Source organism: Alligator sinensis, unplaced genomic scaffold (genome assembly GCF_000455745.1).
Source record: "Alligator sinensis unplaced genomic scaffold, ASM45574v1 scaffold352_1, whole genome shotgun sequence".
Lineage (NCBI taxonomy): Eukaryota > Metazoa > Chordata > Crocodylia > Alligatoridae > Alligator > Alligator sinensis.
Window position 1 is genome coordinate 15,015 of NW_005842223.1, and position 16,420 is coordinate 31,434.

The window sequence follows — 16,420 nt, forward strand, 5'->3', positions numbered from 1 at the left end:
CAACAGCATAGCGAAAGAGACACCCAATTTTACTTTTTTCTGGTAAAGTGGGTGGATCGGTAAAGTAAAAAGGAACCACTATGATCATCCAGCTATAAATCCCTACCCTTGTTTACTCTATGGTAACAAGCTTGTGCATCCGTGCTCTGAGTCACTACTTCCCAAAAGAGAATCCCAACCAGTAAGTAAAACCTACCTCCTTTGTTCAAAGAATTATTACCTTACATTTGACTGTATTAAAATGGATTTTGTTGGATTGTGACCATTCAACCAGGCAATTCAGATTCTTCTGTAAGGGTGAAGTTACACAATACACTTTAACCATGCAAAACCTATGCAATGTTAAGCAGTGTTGAAGTTACACCATGCTGTGAGCACTCGCATGTTAAGGGTAATATTGTTTCTTGCACAGCTCTCACTTTGCTACTAGAGGTCTAGTGAGCAGGAGTGTGGCTAGAAGCCAGGACACCTGTGCTCTATCCCTGTTCTGAGTGGTGAGGGTTGCATTCTGTGATGCTGGAAGAATTGCAAATTGCTTGTTTTATCTCTATGGAGTAGACTGAAGCTACCCTAATTAGCAGCATGGACCAGAGTTAACTCTTGTCTGAAGTGATGTAACTTTGAGATGCTTAAAGGGCACTTAGCACAAGTTAACAAGCTTTAACATGCGGACGCTCTCACTTTAAGTTCCCCTAGTACAGTCTAAGTGTAACTTTGCCTTAACAGTAAGCAGTGCTTTAGTGTGCTGGCTAACACAGTAAATTATTTGTAATAAAACTTTGACAAAATTCAGGAGACTTAGACCTGCTATTATAACGGTGATACCTGCTATTAGGACTGTGATACCTGCTCTTAAGATCAGATAGAAAACATGGTTTGCTGGCTTTCTTATATAAAAAAAGAAAGTTGCATCTATTTCAATTCTGCTGATAAAAAAAAAGATTTATTTAAAGCTGATCCCATATGAACTTCTTGAAGCATCTTCTGGGGAAGAATTACCTGAGTAAATTGCCAATAAAGCTTCATTCTCTTGGCTTTGGCATAATTGCATTCAATGAGTCTGGGCCTGCTGTTCACATCCACCAGGCATCTGTTGTCATCATCATCAATAGTGGGACTCAGAACACCCACATGGATCTGCTGATTACTTGTATAATAAACATTCTGCAAGAGAAAGCACAAACAAGATTCATGGAGAAGGTACGGAGAAGGTATTTCTGTAAGAGCAAGCTAAATATGTGGACTACAACTGAACTATTGCCTTGATCCTATGTTCACCTTTAAATCCTTTCATATACAGGAAGAAATGTAATATTTTAAGGGCTACTTTAAGAAAACCTATATTTGTTTGGTAACCATGAATTAGGAAACCTGTTAAAAAACATGTTACTTGCTGATATATTGTTCCATCTATGAGGGGCGGGGCTTAAAAACAACAAGTTGCTGTAAATGGTACATTTTCTTGCAGGAAGTGGGGTCAATTTGGGGACTACCATAAATTTTGACTCTATAATCTGAGGAAAATACCCACCTGCACCACAGGAGGAAAGGGAGGAACGGGGAATAACAACCCAAGACAATTTAGAGTCTTGCATGTGACAGAAGGCAATGAAAAAATAAGTCTCAAAAGTAGAGCTATTAAAGATGCAATGTAAATACCAAATCAATATCAGTTAACTGAGATGTACAGCAGAGTATGGAACAGAACAATCATATCTCAGGACCCTCAGACACACTTCACTGAGCACACAGAAACAGGTCTGCATCACTGAGCCTGGCTCCTGCAGCTCTGGATTCAAAGCAGAGAACTGATCTCTCAAACCTTTGTAATTACTCTGTGGTCCAAAGAGTCAAAAGAATGTTATGTTGTGAAAACTATTCTTTTTGAAAAACTATCCTGTTTTTCCACTGAAAATTTAAGTGGGACTTTAGAGGTTGGAAAAGAAAATGGAGAAAGGATGACAAAAGAAGTATATTACATATAGTGTTTGCTTTTGAAAGTTTATGTAAAATGTTGGCAAGGCAATCCAAGTCCAGAATATGGGACTATAATGTCCTCATTTAAGGATTTGATTTAACAGGACTGGACTTAGCCTATGACAGGATCATTACCATGGATAAAATGGCTTTTATTTTTTGCACTACAATTCTTCATAAACAGTGGGAGGAAGGCACTAAGTTTTAGAACCAAAAAGTCCTAAGTGAGGAGCTCTCTGAGCAGCTGATCCTAGGTAGAAGAGTAAAACTGATGTTTTTATTGTCTTGTTGTTTATTAGTAACACTAACCCCTAGGAAAGAAGGGAGCTGGACTTCATCTGGTTGGAAAGATAGTTATTTCCAGGGCCTGCTGGTTCTGACATGTTTATTACTGAAGTTATATTGCTTGTTTTATATGTACAGTGTGCACTTTGTTATAAAGAAATCTAATAAAATATTAATTATAAAAAGAAGAGAGAGCACAGATTAAATAAAACAGCCATGGACACTAAAGATCTAGGAAGGGACTTGGGGACCTACTGTAGAAAAATCTGTGCATACTTCATGCCAGGACATAAAAAACAGGAGGAAATTAGAATAAATCAACACAGGGATCAAATACATATCAAGAGAAGTGGTGTGTAAGTCTCTCCATTTTTCTGCATCTAAAATTTCTGAGCCAGATCCTCAGCTGATGCACCGTAGCAAAGTTCTACACAAGGCAATGGAGTTGTGCCTATTTTCTCTTTGATCAGTTTTGTTTACTTTCCCTCCGCTATTGGGGATACTGGTGAAAAATATAAGGTAACTAAACTAAGACAACTTGAGATTTTTAAGAATCTCTTCTGGTCAGTCTTATTTTCCCAGAAGAACAGAAGACTGTGATGATTTAGGAGATTAATTCAAATTTCTGAGAGTTAAATAAAGCTGAAAGAAATAAACTATAAATACTGTTACAAGATTAAAGAGAAAACAGCATAGGAAATATGATCCATAAATTAAGAAATTGAAATTACTACAATTAAAACTGATGCACTAGAACAGCAATAAATATGTGAAATAAACTTCCCAGACAAACTAGCAAAGTAAGTATTATTGATGAGTTGAAGTGTCCAGACACTTTTATGGAGTAACATAGAAAGAGAGGAATGAGGGATTCCATGATAAAGCAGGGAGGCAAAACTGAGATAATATTTTTTTAAAAAGGATTGTTAGGCCACAGAACTTTTTACAGTTCAGCATTTCTTCACAGCTCTATTGCCTTTTGGTCCAATTGTGTCACCACAAAAGAGGAAGAAAAGCATCAGTACTGTTTGAAGGAAGTTATGTGTTAATATAATCTTTTTAGCATGGGTCCCAATAGGAACAAGACAAAAGAAAAATATAATGTGAACAAAATATGAGGCAACGAAACACACATAACCAAATCCTGATGAAGAATGCTCTATGATGCTCTATGATGCTCAAAGAATGCACATGCACAAAGGTGACGTAAACTTGAAATCCTGTGCTGCCTGGTTGCCCCACAAAGCAGCCAGAAGGCTCCCAGGCTCGGGACAGACATTCCAAAACCCTGAACCTGAATTGATTCAATCTTTACAGGTTAGTCTAACCTGGCTAGGCTGAACCAGTTTGTAACCAAAAAGACAGCCCCTCTGGACTGAGGAAATGCAGGCACAAGCCTGCAATGGCTCAGGCTAGAAACCAAGGCGTGCTAGAGCAGCCCTCCCTTCACTTCCACAATTCTGAGCTGAGGGAGAGCATGGCCAGGCCTGGCAAGATGCTCTGATTAGGGAGGGTTCCTCCTGCCCCCTTGCTGCTTGTGGCCAGCAAGGGAGCCAGCAAGGATTTATCCAGCATTTAGTTACACAGGGGGTAGTTACACAGCATTTATCAGCCCATCAGCAAAACAAAAGCCTCTTTTATTAGTTCAAGCTCTTCTTAAACAACTTTTTCCAAGGAAGGGAGGGACGTTACCAGCTGACCTGTTGATTAGCTCCAAAAAGCCCTAAGATGACACCTTTCTGTCTGCCTTAGTCCTGTCTACCTTACACAGACACCTCTCAGCATTAGCTAGCATACAGCATACTGTCTACGACCCATGCTGTGGTAGAGAGGAGGGAGGGATCCCTGCTTGAGCAGCGAGTGGTGAGGCGGGGAATGGGCAAGGGGAAGCCAGGCAGAGTCAGCTGTGCCTGCCGTCTCTGCCAGAGCTCCAGCCAGGGACCAGAGCAGAGGGCCAGCCCAGCTCTCTGGAGCAGAGAGCCCTGCCCAGGGCTGCAGAGCATCTGGGATGCTGGGGGACTCTGGTTTAACTTAAACCAGGAAGGGGTCTGGGTGAGACATTACATTAACTAGTTTGAGCCAAATCAGTTAAGTCTGATACTACATTCAACCAGGTTTATCTCAAACTGGTTTCAGCCATTTTGAAATTCATTTATGTGCCCTGAATGTCTGATCTGTTACAGGATTAAACCAGTTTCCGATCACTTAAACTGGTTTATATGTAATGTCTATCCCTAGCCCCAGTAATCACCTGACCTCATGACTGGGCAAAGTGGGCCCAGGTCATATTGTAGCTGCAAGTGCTTTTGGAAAGTTATGCCAATAAATTTACCCTGATGTACACTTGAATGGGAGAAGAATGACAGCCCAGGTTGTGGGGACTTAGGAAACTGAACCTGGAATTGTTTGTTAGCAAACAGATACAGATAATAAAAATGTGCTACAATGGTGTTGCCACTAATTTTGAGAGAGCAACCCTTGCAATCACTTCACTTTTCACACGTGCTCCTGCCTTGTAATCAAATACATAGAAGAAGAATCAAATTTCGTGATCTGCACTATTTCTGTGAAGTATGTTTCCTGTGGGATATTGCTCTGTTCCTTACGTGCCACTGCCCTTTTGTTTCTGTACTGAAGCACAACCTGAGAGTTTGATTCCATTGTAACAGTTCCAATGGTAAAATCAACAAATGCTCACTCACATCTTTAATATTTTATTATTAATGGAAAGTGGAAAACTCCAAAGATTGTACAGATTTTCTGTGCTCGTTGTTCTGTGTGTTGCCCTTGGCTATAAGGATCTTTTTCATTGCTATGGAAAAATCCGTACACCAAAATACCATGAGACAAAGATGACAGACAGCTAGATGAATGATAGAGAAGGTGACTGCTGGTACTATTTACAAACTACTACCACCTTTCTAATATTCTTGGATTTAAATAGCTAATAGATAAATCCTGATTGAACTTATTTCCCTTGAAAAAAGGCTCAGCTACACAACAAGAGAATAGTTTTAATTGCTATGAAATTACATCTTCCCTGTTCAAAGGGCAGTAAACATGAAACCCAATGCATTTAAATCTGTTCACCTCATTTTCATCTTCAAAAATATTGGTTATGAGGGTCCTTTAAACAAGATGGGAAAATAAGTAATCTTTTGGGGTTATGTATTAGGAGATTGTTCAGTTTAGTTATATTAATTGGCTCAATGCTTTCACATTTGGCTTGGTAGATCTATGTATATTTTGTTGCTGTTTTATGGCTTGGAAAACTGGAGTCCTACAAATGAAAAAAAAAAGGTTCTTATTCTATCACAGTATAAAAAGGGGTCTGTACTCATGAATTATGGAATTCAGTATGGTGGCAAAATAAACAAATGCCCACAGCACCACTTCTTACAGTGGATCACTTCACTTCATTTCAAGTGGGTAGTTTTAACCAGCATCAATGAACATGACAGCTACAATACAATCCACTTCAGCACAAAATAACAACTGAGACATTTTTGTTAAAAACACTTCAGAAAATACAGGCAAAGCATGTTTTACAGCACATCTGTTTTGATGATACTACCACACTACACTTTCAGGCTGTAAGCAAAAGGGATAAGAGAGAAATTTTAAAAGCATCTAAACCTAAGTCCAAATTTTATAAGTGACTCAGGCACATGGAAGTGTAACTCTTACTGAAAACTGTACATGCCTTTGAAAATTTGACTCATATTTGAGCAGTGCCTAGACCTTTCAATCCCCGTGTCATGGAAAATGTCACAACTGACAGCACTTAAAAAAGACACAGCCAGGTTCCTCAGCTGGTACAAACTGTTACAGCTCCACTGGCACTGTTGTACGTGGATTTACCAAAGTTGGTCCTCAAAAGGTGTCGTCATCTACTAGACTATAGTGCAGACCTCAAAGGCCCAGACAGCAACTTCCTCAGGACAGTGGGTCTGAAAAAGACAGCTGTCTACCCCCAGGGGCAAGTTTTAGAGTGCCACTTTGACCCTCAGTTTCTGATCATCCTGAAGAGGGTACGAGTGGTTCATCTGGAAAACACATATGGGCTGGGAAGTTGCTGCTCATTGTGACCTGGACCAAAGCCAGCAGTGGGGTGGCCTGTACTTTGTTTTCTTTTTTTGTTTGTTTCAAGGGCAGTGTAGTCCAGAGAGCCCAAGGAGACTCCAGCATGGAGTCTCCCTTTGAGAGCATTCTTGCTGAGGCTGGTGAAATTCTCACTAGTAAGAGACAGAGAAAGCTGTTTTATTAGTGAGACCAATAGCTAAAATACCAAAATAACATATCAAAGTGCCACTGATTTCTAAGGAGAAAAGTCCTACATTGAAGCCAACACAGGAAAAGATGACCAAAAAATTATTTTGTATGCTGTAACACAACAAACTTCTGAATTTTGTTACTGGAACACAAAGCATTAGTATTTCTCTTGTATTTCACTCAATACAATTAGTATTTTAAGTGCTAATATTTAAGGACCGCTTCAAATTAAACTTTTACTGCAGGGAAAATCAGTGTGAGTCAGTGAATTCATCATGAAGGGTGGGTGGAATGTGTAAGTAACCAGGACAACCATCAGTTAAAATCCACTCTGAATAAAGCTGTATGATTCATGCAGGAATCCTCCAACGTAGTATGTATGGGAAACAAGCTTAGAACCCTTGGTAGTCCCTCTCAAGTGCACTGCATAAGTATGGGGTTTCCCACCTTCTCTCATCTCCAGGTAGGACTTTGCAGTTCAGTTGTTCTAAGCTGCAACCCTCCCTCTAACATGAGAGACCCAAGTGTTTTTGGCACCTGCAAAAAACTTCCCACTCAGGAGTCTGTGACTGGCAGCCAATTAAAGTAGTTCAAAAACAAGTTGTTCAAAGCGAAAACATTGTTTTTTGTACATAAGTCTTTTGTTCTTCTAATCTTTTTCTCTGATTGCTATGTGCTTACTTAGATATTATGTAGAGCTTATAATTTCCATCAAAGCTTTGGCAATCTTTGATCCATCCAGTAGGATTGCTGCTGCAGCCCATGTGCTATCTGTGAACACCTTCCAGTGACTGAATGTCCCTCACCAAAAACAGAAAGAGAGAGAGAGAGAGAGAGAGAGAGAGAGAGAGAGAGAAAGAGTTTTTAACTGTTTAATATCCATTTAATCATAGACCTCTGGCCTTGACAAATCAGCTGAGTAAGTTTGCCCAGAACCTGAAAATTAGTTTCTAGTTTCCTTAAATCCCTTGAAATCTTTTACCTGGAGGAGACTTCTCTCTGGCAACTGGTCCATTTCCCACTTGTTCTTTTTAACAACCCCTCTAGCCCTCTGGTAGTCAGGTAGATTAATGCCAAGCAGGTAAACTGAGATATGCACATTAAAGCTATTTTCCAAGTTTTGCACAAAGAGAAAGGGGAAAATGTACTGACTGGAGGTTTGGCTTTGATTCTTAAAGACCTCTGAAATAAAAAGGATATCGAGCTAAAACGTAGAAGAGGGCAGTGCTTAGGTTCCTTGAAAAACTCTCTGAAATTCTTTTCTTGTGCATGAGAACTATTCAGCATTAAAGAAAACCTGATACAATTGGGAAAATCCTAGTGTATCTCAATTTGCTTCAGGTATTTTTTCGTCCTTGATAATTCAAATTTCTTCTTCTTTAGAAATGCTAATTTGCCATTTAGACATTAATAAGACTCAGTATATCACATGGATGCTAAAATATAGTGGCAGTCTAACTTCCAAACTTTCTCTTGTAGAAAGTCCACATTGATGGCCATGTTGAAGGTATTTACCTGTTTTATTTTAGTCTGTCTACTCCAGACTAAGTTCTACCCTTAGTTGTACACTGGGAAGCCTTCTGAACTCCATTTTGTTTGACTGAGATAGCAGTCTGTTATCAACAGGTACAGACAGAAGTGACAATTTTCACCAGATCTGGCCCCTGAAAGCACTCTACAGCCATGATGAAACAAGCACGCAGCTGCAGAGTGCTTTAAAAGGTTGTTCTGCAACAATCTGAACCTTCACTACATGAGGGTTCAGATGAACAGGACTCTAATCCACCCTCCTCCCCAATCCAGCATGGCTGAGGAGACCCCAAAATGGACCTCCGTCCCCTGCCTTCTTGCCCTCCCATCCTGAGGCAGAATGAGAGCTGGGAGAGGTGGGTAGATCTAGAAGAAGAGGTTGCAGAGACGCAGCTTCTCTCCCTGGATTGTCTCCAAATTGGAGCTTCATCCCCCACCCTCCCAACCCAACAGCTAACATCTATTGAGTCAGGAGGATTGGTCTAACTCATGGCGCTTTCTGTGAAGTGCCATGAGTTAGACTGAGGAGCTGCACTTCTATCTGCACCTAAAAAGTTCATTCTGTAACAAGTTGTAAGTAATAAATGGTAAGTACACATGTGACTTCAAAGAGCAGAAAGTGGACATAGCTAAGTGGAAGAAAATCAGACACAGATGTGAATATTCAGAAACAGAATTCTGCTTTTAACTAAGTAGGAGAAAATGAGAGTATTTTTTATAAAACTGGGGTACCTTGTTGCCAAGATCCGTATAATTCTAGAAGATTTTCACTTCTACCCTATGTCTGGGTTCATCTGGCAAGATTAGCTTCCTCTTTATAAGCAATGACTGGGAACTCAGGCTAGCCAGACCTTCAAAATTAGCTGCGGTTCTCTCACCAATATTCAGCTTAATAACAATGGACACGGATCAACAAGTTACTATCTATTAGGTAGTGCCATTTTTAGGGGCTAATAATTTGTAGAAAACAAGATCAGTTTTTTTGTCTCATGGTAATCAATGTGAAGTTGTGTTATAATCTCATTGACATATCTTCCTTAACTAGTCCTCACCTCCTTCTCATTAAAGAAGTCCAGTGGATGCTTTCACTTAGTCCAGTTTATTCCACATATTATCTTGATGACCTTCATACATTAAGCAAGCTACTCCACATACATGCATATATTGCTGGCTTGCATCAAAGATTAATGGGTGGGTCTACGTGTACATTTACGCTGGCTTAAATTTACTGCACAATAAGTGGGAATAGGCTGGCATCTACCTGTGCAGGCATTAAAGCATATTAACGCTGTGTGGGGACTGACTTGGGACTAAAGTTAATCCCAAGCCAGTCCATACACACAGTGTTACTGCGCAATAAGGCATCTACATGTGCATTACTGTACAGTAACTAATCGGGCATAAATTTCATACCTGCATGATGCAGGTATTAACTTTATGTTCAAGTCGGCGTAAGTCATCATATTTACTGCACAGTATGGACATGCACGTATAGACATGTGCCTATACTGTGCGGTAATTTTGGTTAATGTGCAGTAAATGCACATGTGTAGATGTGCCCAATGAGAAGTAGTTAGCTGTGTTAGTCTGAAATCAGGCAAAATGTTGGGCCAGGGGCACTAACTGGTTCAGAGAAGCATAAGCTTTCATAACAATGGAGAATGAAACCTAAAATGGTCACGCAGAGGCAGATAAAAGCTTAAGGGTACATCTGTATGTAGCGTGTATAATTTCCTGGTCATAGCCATGGGTGCAAACTTACTGAAAGACATAGTTGCCCTGTTTAGAATATGTTGTAGCCATGATGATCTAGAATGTATGCAGGTTTGTTTATGGGGTATATCTTATTGGATCAGCTGTATAAACTGGGATCTTAGGACAAGCTTCTGGGCCCAAGGTACTTGGAAAAATCCTTGCCTGTCACCTCAGGTAAAGTCAGATAAATTGTATTTCCTCAGTATACTCTTTCTGTAGAGCTGCAGTGATAGCTATGGTTGAATGGTCATGTATCACACGTTATATGTTACACCGAAGCACTGCACATCATTTCTTGAGAATACAGTAGTCTAAACCACAATGTCAACTTACATTACGAGAGCAGACCTGTGAAATGGTCTATACTTTCAGATACTCAGATACATAATTCTGAGCACAAGTGAGTTCTTCTTCTTGAGTTATGAATGCACATTTCTTATGCCTCAGAATAACACAGAAGCTGGGACAACTTTGTTCTAATAGGCCAAATTTTGATCCCATTAACTCAATAATGAAACTTTACTGATTTCAATGGGACCAGGATAAATGGTTAATAAATGAACCTTGAAAAGTTAGTAGAACTGATAAAGTTATTGCTTACTGAAGATGGCTGCCAGTTGTTGTAAATTATTCATGGGAGCTGATTTGTCATGTAGCAAAAAGTTACAGCAAGATGTTCATCCTAACACAAGATGATCATCTGAAAGATAAATTGTCAGCTCCCCACTGAAAGTTTAAAGCAATATACATGAATTTTCAGGCTGAAAACCATTCCTAATCCTTATGGCAGCTTTCCCAGATGAGACTGCACTGGAGACTGGTACGTGGATGTGCATTTGTAAGTAGAAAACTGTTCACCATCAACATGGTCCAAGATTTATCTTGCCTTTGGCACGGTAACCAAAGAAATTAGAAGAGGTCCAATCCACCTTTGTTTACTCCGGTGTTACACTGCCTCTGCATCAGTTAAATCAATGATGATATTGGAATAGAACTGGAGTAACCTATAGCCCATCTACATGTTACACTTAAGGCGTGATTAACCAGGTAATCAAATCTTAAATTGTGACCCAGCCACACATTCAATCAATTAATGGCATGATAAAACAAGGAATAAGCCACAAAGCTATTTCACAAAAAATGTGTAAAAACTCCCAGCCACAAAGGTATACCATACACTGCCATGGCTGGGAGCACCATTAGCCTGGGGTGCTGCAGCAATCCATGGGGCATTCTCCCATCTTCAAGACTTGTTAGCTGCCGGACGCCCAGTCACTACAGCGCATGAGGTGCTCCCCTGGCTGCAATCCCTGTCAGATACATGACTCCCAGCTATGGAAGCTTGCTATTAGTGTGATCCTAGGCTTCCACTGCACCAGCAATAAGATCTGATTGAATCTGATGCTGGATCCCAAAATCATGCCTCCTACCATGCCCATGTGGCATGGCATGAGGTGTAATTGGTGTGGTGATCACCCATCAGATCCTATCATGCCTTTACCTGAACATCTGGCAGGGGCCTATGGTGCATCAGATCCAAAGTATCAAAGTATCCAAAGTATCAAAACAGCCCTATTCCATTAGACTGTTCTTGAGCTAGATTCTAGTAATTCCAACACTAGCTACTATATTTGCTTTCAGAAGTTGGTAGCTGAAAGCAGATTGTAACTTGTTCAGAAATACCTGGCTTCTGCATGACCAAGAGATTCTCTGATCCTAGTTACGCTTTGGGCAGTTTCAGATGAGATGTTAATTTGGGGTTAAAAACACTTGGATAAACTCCGAAAAAAATCCCTGAAGATTTGACCATCATTGCTTGCACTTTCAAAAGTATGCCGGTGATGATGATGATGAAAACAGCAATACATTTTTACCCCACATTATTTTTTTCTAATCCAAATCCTCTCCAAGATAAAAACACTGGGAATGTAACTTACATGCCCACCATTCACCACATGTACTTTTTATTGATGTGTGTAAAAAACCATGTGTTCTGTGATTTCTCCCTTCTGTAGCTTGGCTAATTAAACAAGGGTCACTGTTTCTTTATTTCATCATCTCTTTTCACTTAACCACACCCATGTGAGTGAAAACATTTTCCCAACAGGGCAAATATGATTTAGAGGGTACTGATTCATTGCAAACAATATAACCAAGTGGATCATAAGTACCAAAATGAAGCAATATTTTCCAATCACGATCGGTACAAGAGTGCTTTTCTTGCTGAAACCTTACTGAAGTATCAACAAGGTACTAAACCATACATCCACTACAAAGTGCCATTTCTAGAGACAAATAAGGGATCAGGGTTTTCCATTTCCTGTTGAAAAAGACAGAAAACGTGGAATTTCCTCTTTAAAGGAGAAAAATGCAGATTTTCCCCTTTGAAGCAGGAAAATATGGGTTTCCCCTTTTGCAAACAGCTCTCTGCAGACTGGTAGAGTTCCGGCCTGCAAGACCTACTTGCAAAAGGATGGGAAACCATAAGCCCTGTCTGGAGCGGGTGGGGGCAAGGCCTGAGAATTAGAGTCAGCCAGGGCTGGCTCAGACCCACTTTCCCTCCTGTGAGCTTTGGGGTAAGTAGGGCTTTTGGGGACTGGGCCCTGGGGTTTGGGGCCAGCTGGGGGCCCCCTCTGAAAGGGCTGGAGGGGTGGCCCTGTGGGTTGAGCGAGGGTCATGCTGCCAGGGGGTAGGGCCCTGCAGGGCGATTGGGGGAGCAGGGCAGGCGTCTGTGGGTGGCAATCACCCTGTCCTGTGCTGTGGTCTGAGGCCAGGGAAGGTGCAGGTTGCTTTGCCTTGTTGTGGCTCATCCCAGTGGGGCTGGTGGCACAACTGGGCCAGCAGTGGCAGCAGCTCAGTATGGCAGAGAGGGAGGGAGCACATGCTGTGCCCCTGCCCATCAGGCCAAGTGTCCACGGGGCAGGGCTGGGAGCTGGGGTTGCGGGTGCTGCCTGGCCACTGTAGTGCCCAAGGCCAGGGCTGGGCAAGGCAAGCACTATCCATCCATTGTGTTTGTGGCTGCTCCCCACTGCTCACTTCACTGCACCATATCCCACCACCCTCCGGCTATGGTAATTTCTGGCAGCTCTGCTGGGTCTAACAATAGAGGCAGTGCCTGGAGGCACACTGCACAGTAGGGTGCAGGGAGGGGAAGGGAAGAGAGAAGTGGCATGGCTAGCCTGCATGCTGTGCTGCCCAGCCCAGGCCTTGCCAACCCCAGGCAGCACATGGTCTTGGGAACCACTCAGGCGGGTTGTGATAGGTTTCCCAGGAAGGGCATGGGAACCACTGGGGCCTGGGCACAGGCGTGGCGAGCAGAACAGCAGGGGCCAGCACTGCTCAGAGCCACAAAACAGGAGGCAGGACAGCTGCAGCTGAAGCCGTGACCTGGAAGGGTGGGGGGGGGCTGCTGCTGGGAGGGAGCATGTGGGAGGGATCAGGCAGGGACTGCGGGACGGGAGTGAAGGGCACTGGCAGGGCTGGTGGGGGGGGCTGTGGGTTCGGTGTGAGGGGCAACGGCATGGGCAAGGTACTAGCATATAAGTGGTATTCAACGCTACAAAGTAGCTGTGGGAACAGCTGCATCTGGACCTGCATCCTGGTGAGTGAAGGGAGCAGGGAGAATAATCCATAATCAAACACCAACATACATAGGTATTTAGAAATTATTTTATTATAGTGATTGAAGCACTGGTAGGCTTCCAAATTGCTTTAAAATGGTAAATAGATTAGTAAAACACTGTGTTCATCTGATACTATATATATAGTGGCCTTTCATTTTAATCACTTAATTTTGGATTTTTATCAGAGAATTTGGATTTTTAAACAGAGAAAACCAGGATCCCTGCTAACAATAATTTATTCATAACAAGGTCAATCTTTTTAGGCACAGTTGGCTCACAGTAATCAATGTGAAGTTGTGCTGTAATCTCAAGCATCGACATATCTTCCTGAACTAGCCTTCACCTCCCTCTCACTGAGGAAGTCCAGTGGATATTTTCACTTAGTACAATTAATTCCACATATTATCTTGATGACCCTCATATTTTAAATAAGCTGTATACATGCATATATTGCTGACCTGCATCACAGGTAGTTTTAATGAGAGCTGTGTTAGTCTGAAATTAAGCAAAAAAGCAGTACACTAACTGGTTGAGACGCATAACTTTCATAGATGACACTCATCAGATGCTTAGCAGTAGGCTGTTGCCTACAAAAGCTAAAGTCTCTGAACCAGTTAATCTCTAAAATGTTTTTAAGTTTACACTTGTGAGACAGGATGAAAATACTAACTCAGAATTATGAAAAGCTTATAGACTCCTCCACATACAGATTTCCTTTATTGACACAGTGAACTTGATCCTCAGCTGAAGTAAAGTGACAGTCAGTAGCATTACACTTGTCAATGGCATTACACTGATCTATACCAACTCAGGATCTGGCTCATTATGACCTTTGTCTTCCTATTCATCACTCGACAAATTGCTAGAGTACCATGGCTGGGCAGAGCATATTCTAGATAAGCACACATCATAAATGCGGTAGAAAGAGAACTTGCCATCATTCCCTAGAGTAATGTGGTTCTAGTTGAATTATCCCACTAGCATATTGATTACCTGACCTACTTGCTTCTTTTTGTGCTTGTGCTCTAATTAGTCTTTTGGGTAGAATCCAAATTTCTATTTCCCAGCCAACATTCAACATTTTATTGCCACAAAAATAAAATGCTCAAAAATATTTTTAAAATTATTGTACTCCTTTAAGTAAAGGACAAACCCACTAAAGTACATACAAAACCACTATTTCAATGGAAAGAAATATCGAGTCTCAGAACTCTGCAGTCTAATTTAAATGCAACACTCTCTACTTCTATAAAATATCTTGTTCTGCCACTTTATATTCTCTTCACCTTTGTTCTTAATCTCCCCTCCCCCTGTCACTACTTACGCATACTGTAATATTTTGTCTTAACTTTCTTTAAAAAAGAGAGAGAGAAAAAAACAAAAAACCCATGGCCATGCTCTGGCATCATTCAGATTGGTCTGGCCTGTTTAACTCAGAATGAATTATGGCACTCACTCTCTTTCTATATTTGCTTACAATGACAATTTCCCAAGCCTTCACTCTGCGGAGACCTAGGTCCACAAAAATATTGAATAATACAGGAAAATGAAGGGTAGAAGTAACCTCCCATTCTCGTGCCTCTTTGTGTCTCTCCATGCAGGTTCTTGCAAATTTAATCTAAGAGAAAACAGGCACAGTAAAATGTGACTTTCCTCCTCCCTTCAACTTGACTTCCCCTGCAACTCTTTTTCTCCTTTTCTCCTGTGAAGGATATAGACATTTTGCATCTCCTTTCCTCCTCTAGCCTGTCTAACCCAACTATGCAGCTGGTCCAATAAAGTATATCACCATAGGAAATCGTTGCCTCTTACATTCCTTCTCTTTCACTTGTCCTATCAATTCTCCTGATCCCCCTCATGTCTACTCTCATTCCTTCCTTTACTCAGCTATTTTTAAAAAAAAAGAGAAATCTCTTGCCCCATTTTCCTTTCAGCTACTCTGGCTGGGTACAGACATTCAAAAAACCTGAGAGAATTGATCTAAGTTACGTGGTTTTCTGTAAGTGGCATAGTTTAGATTGGTAGCAAAAAGAACATACATTCACCCTTTGGTAGGGGGTGGAGGGAATCAGACTGGGTTCTGCCATTTTTAAACCAGTCCATGTGTGCCAAACTTCTGTTTTGTTATGGGTATAGACTAGTTTCCGATCACTTATACTGGTAAAAGTGTGTAATGTCTGTACCTGACCTCTGACTTCATAGCTCCCCCTCTGTTGAGGGTAGAGGGCTTGAGACTAGAGGGCTTGAGACTAGAAGAGGGTTTCTACTCTCAGCCCTTTTCCAAGTTTCCAGTACCTCCTCTTCAGTTAGTGGCCAGCACTAGCAATATGTTTATCACTCAAGCCTGTAATCTCAGTGTATACTTCAAGCCAGATCTCTCTCTCTAGCTCCTCCTTTTCCAGGCTATGTATAAGTATTACAGATCCTTTCTGCGTGACATATCTTAGGTACAGCCTTTCCTGTCAATCTGCATAGCCAAAAATCTCTTCCAGGCTCTCATAAGATTGCATCTCACTGCAAAATCCTTCCCTCCATCCTTGGCAATGCAACCTTGATCCACCCAGGGCCTTGTTACACGGTGAGCCACACAGATATTGATCAGTGTTAGTGCTAGCTCAGGTTTGAAGCAGTCATGTGTTCAGGCCAGCTGGGGCCAGGCTCCCATTCCAGGCTTCCCTCTTGCCCCCTGATACCCAGGGCTCCTCCTGTTCCCTTCCTGCCCTGGGGCTACCTCCCTGTTTCCTGCGGTTCCCCCCAGCCCTTCCCTGCTTACTTGCTCCCAGGAGAGCAGACAGGGAAGGTGTACCCGCCGCCGCTCGACCAGGAGATCACGCGCCGCTTTTGCCCGGGCCCCAGATCTCGCCCACCCGGGCTTTGCTGATGCGCCCCAAAGTTTACCCCGATTGATATCAAGGGGGACCCCAAAACTCACCTGCCACGACTTTGATGACGTCTTCAGTGGAGGTTCTTCCCTTGGG

At 41.8% G+C, this 16,420-nt stretch overlaps 1 protein-coding gene across 4 annotated transcripts in view; it reads right to left on the reverse strand.

Moving 5' to 3' along the window:
- The window catches only part of GALNT18 (polypeptide N-acetylgalactosaminyltransferase 18), a 432,273-nt gene that overhangs the window by 5,423 nt on the left and 410,430 nt on the right, over positions 1–16,420 (reverse strand). For 3 of the 4 annotated variants that reach the window (XM_006027099.2, XM_025208206.1, XM_025208205.1), the window contains one exon: positions 7–1,164. In XM_006027099.2, the coding sequence (XP_006027161.2) occupies positions 913–1,164 (252 nt within the window). In that variant the 3' untranslated portion in view covers positions 7–912. Of the gene's footprint in view, positions 1–6; positions 1,165–16,420 lie in introns of those variants that run through there. The other variant, XM_025208203.1, reaches the window with a different exon arrangement.